Source organism: Diorhabda carinulata, chromosome 8, assembly GCF_026250575.1.
Source record: "Diorhabda carinulata isolate Delta chromosome 8, icDioCari1.1, whole genome shotgun sequence".
In the NCBI taxonomy this organism is placed as follows: Eukaryota; Metazoa; Arthropoda; class Insecta; order Coleoptera; family Chrysomelidae; genus Diorhabda; species Diorhabda carinulata.
This window is the reverse complement of record NC_079467.1, coordinates 9,084,841-9,097,200: the sequence shown is the minus strand read 5'-3', so window position 1 is coordinate 9,097,200 and position 12,360 is coordinate 9,084,841. Positions and strand designations below refer to the sequence as shown.

Genomic DNA, 12,360 nt, shown 5'->3' with positions numbered 1-12,360 from the left:
GATGCATAATGTAGTGTAGTTTCACTTTGTCGAAACCACACATTTCTGGAAAAACCGGTAATCAACAATTTAATACTTATAAGTAAACCTAGTATCGAAACAATTATGTTATAGGAAAGTAGCTCAAAAAAATTTCTAAATAAAAGAGCCTGAAAATGATAGATGTGGAAGAAAAAATATATTTAGGAGTGTTAATTATCTAGTAATTGTTTTCATGCGATCAGTTCCATCAAGAATATTCCCCAATCTTATACTGTTCGAAAACTATTAATGTTGACTGATTTCTATAGTTTCAGATATGCACAAACGGGGAACTAGTTGCAGATATTTCTCAGCAGATATTTCTCAGATGTGTAGTAACAATATCCGAAAATTATGAATAAAAAAATTCAAATTTGTAACTATCAAAAACAGAGTTTGACATCAGCCCACTAAAATCTGAATTAACATCTTCTTGCCATGCATTAAATGTCAAAATGACACAATCCTAATATAATACTATAATTAATATACGGTGGCCAATTGCATTAAAAAATGTTTCATTACTGACAGGAATTTTAAGTGATTGTGTCTCATAAATAATGTCGGTTTTCATATCGAAGTGTTTGAAGTTACATCTAAATTTATTTTTCACTTTTCGGTTGATAACTTAAAAGCTGAAAAAGTGACTGCAATAGTAACTATTTACAAGAAATTATAAGAAATAAGAATAAGTTTTCTAGTACCAATAGCTCAATAAATCTTCTAATTTTTTGACTTAACGGACAATTTGAGGGGAGATGCGACATGTGGAAATTCCTACACCGTAATTTAAACATGTCGTAACGTGTCTCTAATTCTATGGAAAGTACAATTGCTTCACTTTTTTTATCATCATCTTTTTTGTTTATTGACGACGCAGTTTTTATAATAACTAGTGTGAAGTGCGATAAATGTGAAATTCGTGTAGTGTTAAAACATTATTGGAAACAAAAGTTTGAAGTAGCAGAGAAAATATGTGAACTCTTGGACTTTCTAAAGATACCGCATATCGTGATTTAATATTATTAGGTAAGATCTATATAAGTTGTCGAATAGTAACTAATTAACCGAAATCAAATAATACGTCAAATGGAAGAGTGTAAACTGCTCCTTGCTCTGCTTTTTATTAGACGCATTGTTAGTAGCTAGAAAAAAGACAATTACCAGAACCCGTTTCAAAGATAGATCTATAGGATCGGAATATTTTGTGTGTCTGGTGGAATTATGAAGGTTGAGTGTACTTCAAAATCATTCCACCATAAACGAACTATCTATGCCAAGGAATATAGTGAACAGTTGATGCGAATGTGGTTTTATCGGCGATATATGCAGGTTTAGTTATTGAAAGAGATTCTCTCCCATAAGACAATGCTTAACCACATATTGCGAAAGTTACGTCAGAAAAGTTGGTCGCTTTAACTCCTATCACATCCACCATTTAATCCGGACCTTGCACCGTCTGATTACTATTTATTCACATCCATGGAGAAATCCTCACTTGGGAAATATTTTTAATCCAAGGGAGATGACACCCTTATATGACAATTTTATAAAATGAAATCACAAAGAAAAAAATATTTGATATCATGAATGAGGGGCTGATTCTACCTCCACATAATATCACAGGGATGTTGAAAATACAGGTTATACTTCTTTACGAGAATATGTAAGTTCACATTATCACTTTAATTTGAAAAAAAAAATTGAATTTCAACGTTTCAGAGTTGGTATCTCGGAAACGGATGGTATAAAGAAATTTTATTATAAGATCCTTGATTTTATATTTTGTTTAGTTTAAGAAGAAAAGATTCCGATTCAGTTCGAGATAAGTGGCTTTGAAAAGAGCAAGGAACTGATTAAATATGAAGAGCACAAAGAAAAAACATTAATACAGAGGTCGGCATAAGTCAGGCAACAAATTTGCATCAAAAGAGAAAAATTCAGCGTCAAACTGAATTTATGAAAAGAAATCCCGTGAAGCATGTCAAACTGTCCGCGAAGAGCTCAAAATTCTTTAATTGCAGTTGGGAGGTCGGAAGGAAGCGTGGTCCTCTCGCAAAAATGCGGTACTTGAGAAGGCCTGACAAGAAGAAATCACGCTGTCAAATTGTAATATGCTATTTGGCTTGTTAAGTTTTTCTTTAAGCATTTTGAATATTCTTTTGTTCACGTATTGTGGCACTGTAGTCACTTCTCATCTATTTATTCTAACATTTGAGTTTTTGAAGAAATTAATTTGTTATCGACGTCCACTTCATTCGAGAAATTGAATAAAACCTCGGAATGTAGTCGAATTTTACCTCTACCTATCTACCTTTAAATTGGAGTAAATTTGTGGTGATTTGTATATTCGCTGGTACATTTTCTTTGTATTTTTCATTGTAATTAGAAAAATTCTATCTTATCATTAAGAATTTCCTTTTGTTTTAATTTTGTATGATATTTTTCATAAAAATTAGTATTTTCTTTTTATTTGGGGAACAGGACAGAATAGAATAAAACAGATTTTTGTTTGGTTAAAGTTTAAAAAATATAAATTCCGGTTTTTCATATGTTAGAGCATAAGCTCCTTTCATTCAAATCTGTTCTTTCTGTTCATTCCTCCTTCAGTAATTTCCATCTGTGTTCCTAAGACCTTCCTTATTTTATTTTTCTGTTCTAGAGCTGCCAGGTTGGAGTTTCAATCACATCCATAGGGCTCAACTGGTACACCACAAATAAACAAATTCAACTCAGCTCCAACAACTGAGATTTAAGTTAAGGGCAACCATCCCGGATATTTCTATATTAGATAAAATATTTTGATAAATCGTCTGGGAATAATTAATTAATGAATAAAAAATTAATTGAGATATCCGGTGATTTTGATATTATTAAAGCTTGTAAAAATTTTGGAATTCAAAATTCAATATTCAAATTGACTTTTTATTAAAAAAAATTTCTACAAACTTTAATAATATCAAAATCACCGGAAATCTTAATTAATTATTTCCTAGACGATGATTACATAAGTATTCGAAATATATTGAAGTTAGTCCACTTTGGTGTTTCCTTGCCACGTTCCCAATAAAAACCTACCCATTATATATATATATATATAAAAATACAAATTTCCTTAATTTCCTATTTCTTAGACCTTCCGCATCGTACCTGCCGTGACACACACACCAGCAGGTTTAATTATTTTTCAATGGAGTCGCTAGGATTCTAATCGTACTACACGCAGTTATGCCAATTGACCGTACCGTTCAGCCTGAAGGTTGCTCCATCTGACCGCAAAATAGATTGCTGGAATTGCAGATCATTCTGACTTCATTATGAACAATACTAGTGGGTGTCTTGTCGAGACATTGCCTCCTTGAAGATTTTAGCTGTGGCAACAATTTCGATTCAAAATATCCCAAACATTTTCATCACTTACTTTCACCAATTTGTTTGCTTGAAGAAGGATCACTGATTTGGCATTAACACAAACATTTATTACTCCAATGTGCCATTTTTGTTGACTGGTTTCTGGCTATTTTTGTAACTTGCCCATAAAAGTGCATATTTAAATTTTTAATAACCTTACAATCAGTAGACTGTTAGGGTTTAATCATCTAATATTCAGTTATCTACTGATTATTTTACTTGTTTCGCCCCCATATATGTCTTTTAGTTAATTTGTTCAATAAAGTTACTGGTAGTTCCTGATCTACTTTTATTGTATGAATAATAAATCTAATCAAAATAGATGTAATATCAATTGTTACATCAGGTATGGTCCTCATTCTTTGAAACATGAATGTAGACGATAGTGTTAACAATGCCAATGACTCATGAAAATCAATTTGATTCAGTGATAGAAAGATCCATTAAACATCGTTATTTTTCATTGTTCCTCAATTAATAATGAAATTTTACTTGAAATGATAATTTCATATTCTCAGGAACATATACCACAGCTTCATATTAAAACAAACAACATAATGTGAAACTTACCCATGCAGACTTGTATATAAACTCAGCTTCCTAAGTAACTTTCATCGTGCTCCTTTTATGTAGAAACTGTTACTCTCAGTTGAGCTTAAAGTTAACCTTGTCTATAATATTGATCTTACTAATATCATGCACTTCGAGACTGCTTCAACAGTCTTACTATTCTGCTTTGAACGGCTGGCAAGTTGATAAGGTGGAAAGATTAATCTCCATCGAAATGGAAGCTGTATAAAGTTACCATAATGTTCTTGATAGCTTGGATATTTAGACAAAGTGAAACAAGTGATTTCAGTTTACATTTACAGCAAAACACGTCGTTTTTATTGAAATTAGAGTTGTTTCGAATTCTAATCAATAAATTGATGACAAATATCATTAAATAAAAATAATTCAAAACATTAGTATTGGATAATCTCTTATAAATTCAAGAAAGTGACATTCATTTACAGTGTGGAAAAGTAATATATAATCCTTACTAATATTATAAATCAGAATGTAAGTTTCACGAGAAAACTACTTAACCGATCATCATAAAACTTTGTACACATATTCTTGGAAGTATTAGAAATAACATAGGATACTTTTATGAAAAAAATTGACTATAGTTTCAGCTGTTTGGAATTTTTTTTATTTATTGTTATTTTTTTCTGTCAGTTTATATGCAGTATTGAACTATTTGAATTTTTGAGGTTAGGTGTCATTTTTGTCATTGCATACTATTCATTATTTTAGATCTTACTCTTTGGTTTTAATTATTACTCTGTTCTTCTTTGAAAATGTTTCGGAAGTAAAAGCCCCATGCAGCAAAAGTTGCACGAAATAAAGAATCTTCGGTTCACGCATAGATGTGAAGACAATAGCAAGCATAGCAACAAAGTGTTTTGAGAGTAGCTGAAACTCCTCTTCAGATATGAGTTCGTTCAGAAAGGCAAGCTACGCTGTATGCAGTTAGGAGAGTAATAGAAATGCCAGAACAGCCGCCCGGCGAGAAGAATTTATAATGCAGAAATGCATACCACGCGCCGTCGAAATTTCATGCCTAAGATTGGTTGGTATTTAATGGTACTAGGCTTCAATATGATTGGCTCAATGTATAAAAAATGTCACTATTGCGATGATTTCTAGTAGAAAGATGAAACTATTGGAATGTGCCGTTCCAGTGGTAAAGTTTCATTTCCATTACTTGGTGAACCAAAAGAGCCTTTAAAAACTTAATTGTCAAGTGTTACAGATGAGTCATAGCAATTTTTAACCAAAATAAGAAAGTATAACTTTTGCTTTTAATTATATGGATTCATTTCTGGTGTAATAATCTCTTTTCCATCTTTAGTAAACTATAATTTATTCGAATAGCACAGTTTTTATGGCAAAAGATATAGTTAGTAGATTAGTCTATCGTTCAGTCGAATTCACAACGTTGGTTGTAGTAATTGAGTGTGTTTAGCTACGAACCTATTGTATCATATTGATACATTGCGACACAACGCGTAAGTGTTATTTTACTTTGTTATTTTTGGCTTAATTATTATAGCTTAGTGTTATTTTATATTTATTTTACCTTGGAAAAGACAAAACTTCAAGATGGATGAAACTACCACACGCAAAGAAGCGACGCACTGAGCCTAATATTGTTACACGTCTCCCAGGAGAATACATGAAGCACGACTAGCTAAGTTACCTATAGAATGTTGGAGTCACATGTTTTCTGATGAAATGACATGACTAAACTCAAAACTTTTTACTGAACTAAAAACTGATAGACTTTCATATGTTGGCACAATAAAAAAATAAAAGAGAACTGCCAGTAGAACTGCTGAATGTTAAGGGGAGACCACCACAGTCAAGTATGTTTGGTTTTGGAGAACAACCAACTCATGTTTCCTACGTACCAAAAAAGAATCGAAATGTTCTTGTTATACCTTCTCAGCATTACGATGATTCCACAGATCAGGAGTCAGTACAAGCTGCGAAACCAGAAATGGTCACATGTTATATTAATAAGTCTGGCGTCGACGTTGTCGATAAACTCTGTGCGTCATACAACATTGCTGGAAGCACACGTCGTTAGCTGGCCTATTTTTTCTAAGTTGAACGTTGCAGGTATCAATGCACAAGTGATTTCAATCCGAAATTTACAGGAGAATATACGAAGTCGCCTTTTTCTTCGAAAACTGGGTGACGGATTAGCCTTACCACAACCGTAAAAAAGAACATGAGCATGACAAAAGGCATGCCACGTTCTCGTTCTGGAGGTCTCAGAAAATTCGGACCAGCGGAAGAACCCGATGAAGAAGCTGGACCAGTGGCTGTACAAGATACCTTAGCTCCAACAAAGCATCGTCGCTGTGCTTTATGTTACACTTCACAAACAACCAGATTGACCAAAACCATATGCAAGAATTGTAAGCGATATATTTGAGGAGAGCATACAACTTCACACAACTGCACACCATGTCATTCAAGGTTGAAAGAAAAAGAAGACTTAATAAAAGATCGCCTCTCTGAATATTTTCATTTGAAATGTTTCTAAGAATATATATTTTTTATTAGTGTCACATAGGAATGCCAGATTTTATTTGAGTACCAATCTACAATGTAAGAAATTATTTTATATGAGTACCTACCTACTTAGGTTATATTTCTTTGTATGTTACCATTTTTTCATAACATAAATATTTCAACTCATCCTAATAAAATAAATTATAAAAATAAATATAAAAAATATAACAACTAAAACCAGACACATTTGACTTCTCGTTAGTAAATTTTACAATCATATATCAAACAGATACATTGCGACATTGCTGTCATTAATTTTTTACCCGTAAATCACGTCTCTGGGGATTGACAGAAATAATTTTTTTTGGGATCACAACATACTTAAACAAAAAAATGAAAGGATAAGCAAAATGAATATTGGATTTAGTCTACAACTAAGCTTGATAGAAGAACTGATGTTCTTAGTGTAATTCTAAGCTAGATGTATCACTTTGATACATAGCGACAGCTTTTTAATAGAATAAGGTTGCGACCTACGGAGGGTTAACTATATATATTTATTCTATATATGGGCCTTTTCTTATTTTTGAATATAATCTTTCTGTTTTTATTTTCCAGTACTACTTCTTGAGCTTTAGCTCTCAGTATCTATGGCTTTTCTTGTAGGCTTTGATGTTACAATTTTGTAGCCTGGTCGATAAATACTCCTTTATCTATTGCATTCGCAAATTGAAGATTCCTGCTCTTTTATACTTCCAATGTTAACATTAATTTTATTTAAGCCTTCTAGATTTGTAACTCTCGAAAGCGCTACTTAAGCTTGTGTAGATATGAATATTGCAGAACCGATATCCATCAGGCATTATTTAGACTTATGATCAATATATCTGTTAACAATTTCAAGCTCGTAAGCATATTCTATATTGAGTATAACGTTTATTTTCTTTTGTATTTCCGTATTTTCCGGATTAACCTTTACTCATTGCAATATATTTGAGATTTAGCTCAGAATGTAAATCTTTATAATGTACCACAGCTTTTTGTTCAACTCCGTTCTCACAAATCAAAGGAGCAGCGCATCGCTATCGCCAGAACAAACTCGAGAATTGTGAAAAGAAATTAATTCTTACATTTCTTTATATCACATTATGTTCACATACCAGCTGAAGTCTATTAGACTGCATCTCATATCTAAGTTCACTGAGAAAGAAGCAGTGTCACGTTATAGTGATTTTCATATTAAGTTTACCGTAGTATAATGATTCACTTCTTCAAAGTTAACTTCAGCCACTGCGTCTTTGGTTTGTTAGAAACGAAATTAGTTTTAGATCTTCCGTTATAAATATTCTGTCTTTTTTAGGAAAGTTTTTTTTTTCATTTAAATTATCATCATTTGGAGGCGTTTCTTGGAGGATAACTATATAATATCCGCAAGGGAAACTTTTTACAGAATTACAGGAATCTCTTCCAATTGATCTTTTCGAAAAGCAGTTATCGCAAACCTCAAAAGTATACAGATACAAGGCGGCGGTCAATATTCTTGAATTTAGAGAATTACAAAAAGTGAAATAAGCACGAATCATTGCCTGGTATGGGTACAACCCAGTATTGACAAAGATTGTCATTCACATACAATACTGGTACGCAAGAGATTTATTGTACAGGAATAAGTCTAATACATTACCGTTACTTCAAAGTACTTAAAACGCTTCAATATATTCAAAAGATTATCCAAATAAAATTTCTAGACAAACTCGAACAAGAAGTCACTCGCACGTATAAGTGCGGTTGTAGCTCACTTATATGGGATTACAAAGTTATTTATGCAGTTGGTGATGAATAAAACTGGACTAATATTGCAAAATATTTTAGTTTTGCCTTAGTTTATACACTCAACACTAGTTTTATTCCAAATTCGAAGCTCTGCTGTCTACTAGAAGAGTTTTCATGATCGGTAAGCTAGTCATAAAAGCATAAAAATGAAAAATGTTTCTTATTCGCGTTTTTAAACAGAACTTTTAAGTTAATCAATTTTACATAGGCACTATTACAGTTTCTTATTAAAAGTTGGAACAAAGATGACATGTGCATGTATTGTTATGAATGCATCGCTATTGATTCAGACACTGTACAAATGAGAGATATGGGTAATGGAAACAGGCTTATACAATGTTTGCCAGATTGATATTGATGCGACGAAATAATAATGGTCAATATATCAGAAAATGTGATTTTAACTCAGCCTTTTTGAAAAAAGAAAGAAACGTCTTTGATCGATAATGGCTAAATCAAAAGACTTCGTCAAGTATTTCATACAGATGAAAAGCGGATCGGAGAATAGAGATTATATTTTTGCGAAGATCAATGAGTTTGTTTATCGTTTGTAAGCGTTGTCGTAGTGAGATTTTGGCAAATAAGTATAATAACTCTAATATGTTCCGAGCTTTCGAATATTCATGTATTCATCTCTTGAAGTGAAATTATGGTTAAGTACAATATAAAAATATGTATAAAAGTATAACAATAATAACAATTACTTACATTGATTAGTTAAGAATAGCGGTGTAACAACTTTTATAATATCTTTTGAAAACATTAGATTCATCAACTTCAAAATGATGATGAATATAGATTCGTTTGTTAATGGATGACATCAAAATCTTCCTGTCTTAGTCCTCGCTCGCTTATTGATCGTTTCCTTCCTTCCATCCATGTTTTCCTTGATCTTACTATTGTACGGTTTTCTGGTGGTATCCATCTTTTGGTAATCTTTATTCTGTCATTCTCTGAACATGCCGTACCATATCAGTTGTTTCCTTTCTATACATGTTATAACTGTCTCTTCTCGTTTGTTCCTTAACGTTACTTTACGCACTAGTGCCTAAATAAACATACTTTGAGCAGTAGTGCGTGAAGATAGTTATTATTGAGGTCTCCGTAGCGTAACGGCTAGAGTACGAGGATCACATGTGGGAGGTCCCAGGTTTAAATCGTACTCCATTTTTTAATTTTTTACTTATGTAGTGATAATTATTTTTAAGTGACATTTATACATTCTGTAGAGAAGAGTTGACAAATTCAATAACTGCAGAAAGTACAGCTCTAATATTAGTATTGTTTATAATTGAATTTATCTGTTGTTTTGTTAATTTGTTCTAATCTTGATTGAAGTGTTCAAAATATTAATAAATATATAATATATCTTATCAGCAATTATATTACAGTTTCTTTGAACGAAAAATTAAACTTACTTAAAAATTATCGCTAAACTTGTATATATGTAAATGTATTTCAATGAAATTTTCGCTTGTTGAAAAAATATTGTATACAATTCGTGCGTACAGGTATTTTTTCGTCTCATGTGGTTGTCGCATTCATCGAAAGAAGGCTTCTTCACACACTTGTCATGGCCTCTCCACACTCTCTCAAGAATCTTGCTGAAAGTCTCCACGAAGTTCTCACTACAGTTCTCACTTCAGTTCTCCGCTCGATAATGATGGACGCTGAAGTGTGTGCGGCAAGTTTATTGTTATGCGCATTTGCATATTATTATTATGCGTATATTAAAGAGAAAAGAATGATTAAAAAGAAGGGGCGAAAAATACTTCAAATCGGCGACTCGCTCGTTACTAAGAAATATGCGAGTGTGGAGTCAATAAACCTTCTCGCCAGTTCTCACGTTCTCGCGCTCCTTTCTCGCGGTGTTCTCCATCTTCACCGGAAAATGCCAGAGAGCAGCACGAGAACCTGAGAAAAATACGCGAATCGGTTCCACATTCGCATTTCTCACATGCCTCTTGCATTCTCGCGATATTCTCGCGAGAGTGTAGATGGACCTTCACGCAAATAACTGTTTCTCACTGCCAAGGCGACTAGACTAAAAAGAGACGTTCTTGTATGTAAATAACAGTCAGTTGTATCACTAACTTCCATAATGAAGTTGATCTAAAATTCGAGTTTAATAATTGTCAGAGCAATATTACAGATCACATCAATAATAGTTATAAATAGGTGGTATATATATGAAATGAATAAATTGGAAATTAGTTTTGTTATTATACTTTTGTGAAAAATTTTTTCATGATCGTGTAATTTAAATACTTACATGAAAAATTCGGTTTGCGACATTTGTAGAAGAACGAATAACTATTTAGGGAACATTCATTTTATTGGAAAATTTATGTTCCTCGTAGATAAAAATTTTTAATCTGGTTTGTACATTTTATTCTGAAATTATTAAAAAAAATCAGAAGCCGAGGGGAAGGTATTATCGGGTAAATTTTTAGTTGATCAGTTGTTTTTTTTTCGTTAAATTGAAAAATATAAAATTTAAATAGTGAGGAACAAATAGGATAATTATTTTTTTTCCACATTTTCGGGAGACTACCGTCGTTAATCCCCTCAACGATCCGCAACTAACGTTCACGAAGCTCTATGCACCTCATCAAATAACGCTTAAGAGGAACTTTCGCTCGTGCTACCTTGATAATATTACCAATCACCAATATTAAATGAAAAGAAGTTAATTTAGACCTTCGAATAGGTCTCAAGAAACTATCATTGGTGTGGGCCCGAATATTATTTACCAAATTGAATTTTGACTTTTACCTTTCACAAAGAAATGTGTTATTTATTTATGATTTATACAATGGGTTATATTCTATTTATCTGAAATTTTCAGGAAAATCTCAATTTTTGAGATTTTTGTTCAAAAAAATATAGATTTAGCTACAATAACTAAAATTTATAGACATACAACGTTTCTTTATTGACTTATATTTGTTAAACTTAAAATTCTCTCAATTCTCTTCGGTTTACCCTTCCTAGGCAATCATGACTTTGTTTTAAATAAATAGTTCATTATCCAGTTTTTATACGAGACTGTTACATAATACCTTACCTTTCCACTGAATCCTGCTTGTTTCTGATCGCTAATGGCTTCTGGTGGCGAGAAAGCTGGAGTGCCTGCAGTATTCGAGAGAAAAGCATCGCTTCCGTGAAACTCGTTGCATACCCCCAGGTCGGCTATCTGAACTCTACCCGTATCGCTTAAAAGTAAATTTGCCGGTTTTATGTCTCTGTGGATGATTCTTTGGTAGTGAACTAGAAATAAAGGAATTTAATAATGATAGAATACACATTCATTCGTGCTTCATTTCAAGGAAAATATTTGTTTATTAAATATGAAAAGATGATTGTAGGAATTTGGTTAGAAATGTTATTTAATAGCACTATTATAATAACATGCTGTTCTTATATTATTCAAGGAGGGTACGTTACGATAATTTTCATTAATTTAGGAAAATGAAAATGGAAAATATCATGCTGCAGTTTTATTTTTATATAGGTTGTCTAAGTTACCTACCTACTAGTCAAGATAAATTGGGCTTTTCAAAAGAAAAAGTTTACAGATTTACAAAATTTGGCTAGAAGTATTTAATAGACATTAAAATATAGATCATAAGTATTCGCTCCTATTAGGAATGTGCTTTATTATGTTGAGCTCAAGAAACGTAATGTAATGTACGAGGATAGTCCCAGAAGTACCTGACATGATCTAGAGATGGCAGTAGTTGCTCGAAAAATACCAATGTATCAGAAAATACAGAATCTATATAGCATATATTTCAAGTTTGAAGACGCTACGTTGTTTATTATTTGTTTGGCAGCCATATCTATAGTGAACGTTCTCTGAATTCGAGAACATGGAAAAATTGGTCATCGTTATGTCATACAATACTTTTATTTGAATTTACTCCAACCAATAGACTAGACAAAGCTAGACTAGATTCTACTCTGGGTGAGAATGCTCCTTCGTTTCAGTTTCTAATTTTATTAATTGTTCGTATTCAGTGGTATGGA

The 12,360-nt window shown here is 32.4% G+C and overlaps 1 protein-coding gene across 4 annotated transcripts in view; it reads right to left on the bottom strand.

Annotated features, from left to right (window-relative positions):
- The window catches only part of LOC130897564 (calcium/calmodulin-dependent protein kinase kinase 1), a 509,686-nt gene that overhangs the window by 29,079 nt on the left and 468,247 nt on the right, over positions 1 to 12,360 (bottom strand). For all 4 annotated transcript variants that reach the window (XM_057806493.1, XM_057806492.1, XM_057806494.1 and 1 more), the window contains one exon: positions 11,399 to 11,601. In XM_057806493.1, the coding sequence (XP_057662476.1) occupies positions 11,399 to 11,601 (203 nt within the window). The remainder of the gene's footprint in view (positions 1 to 11,398; positions 11,602 to 12,360) is intronic.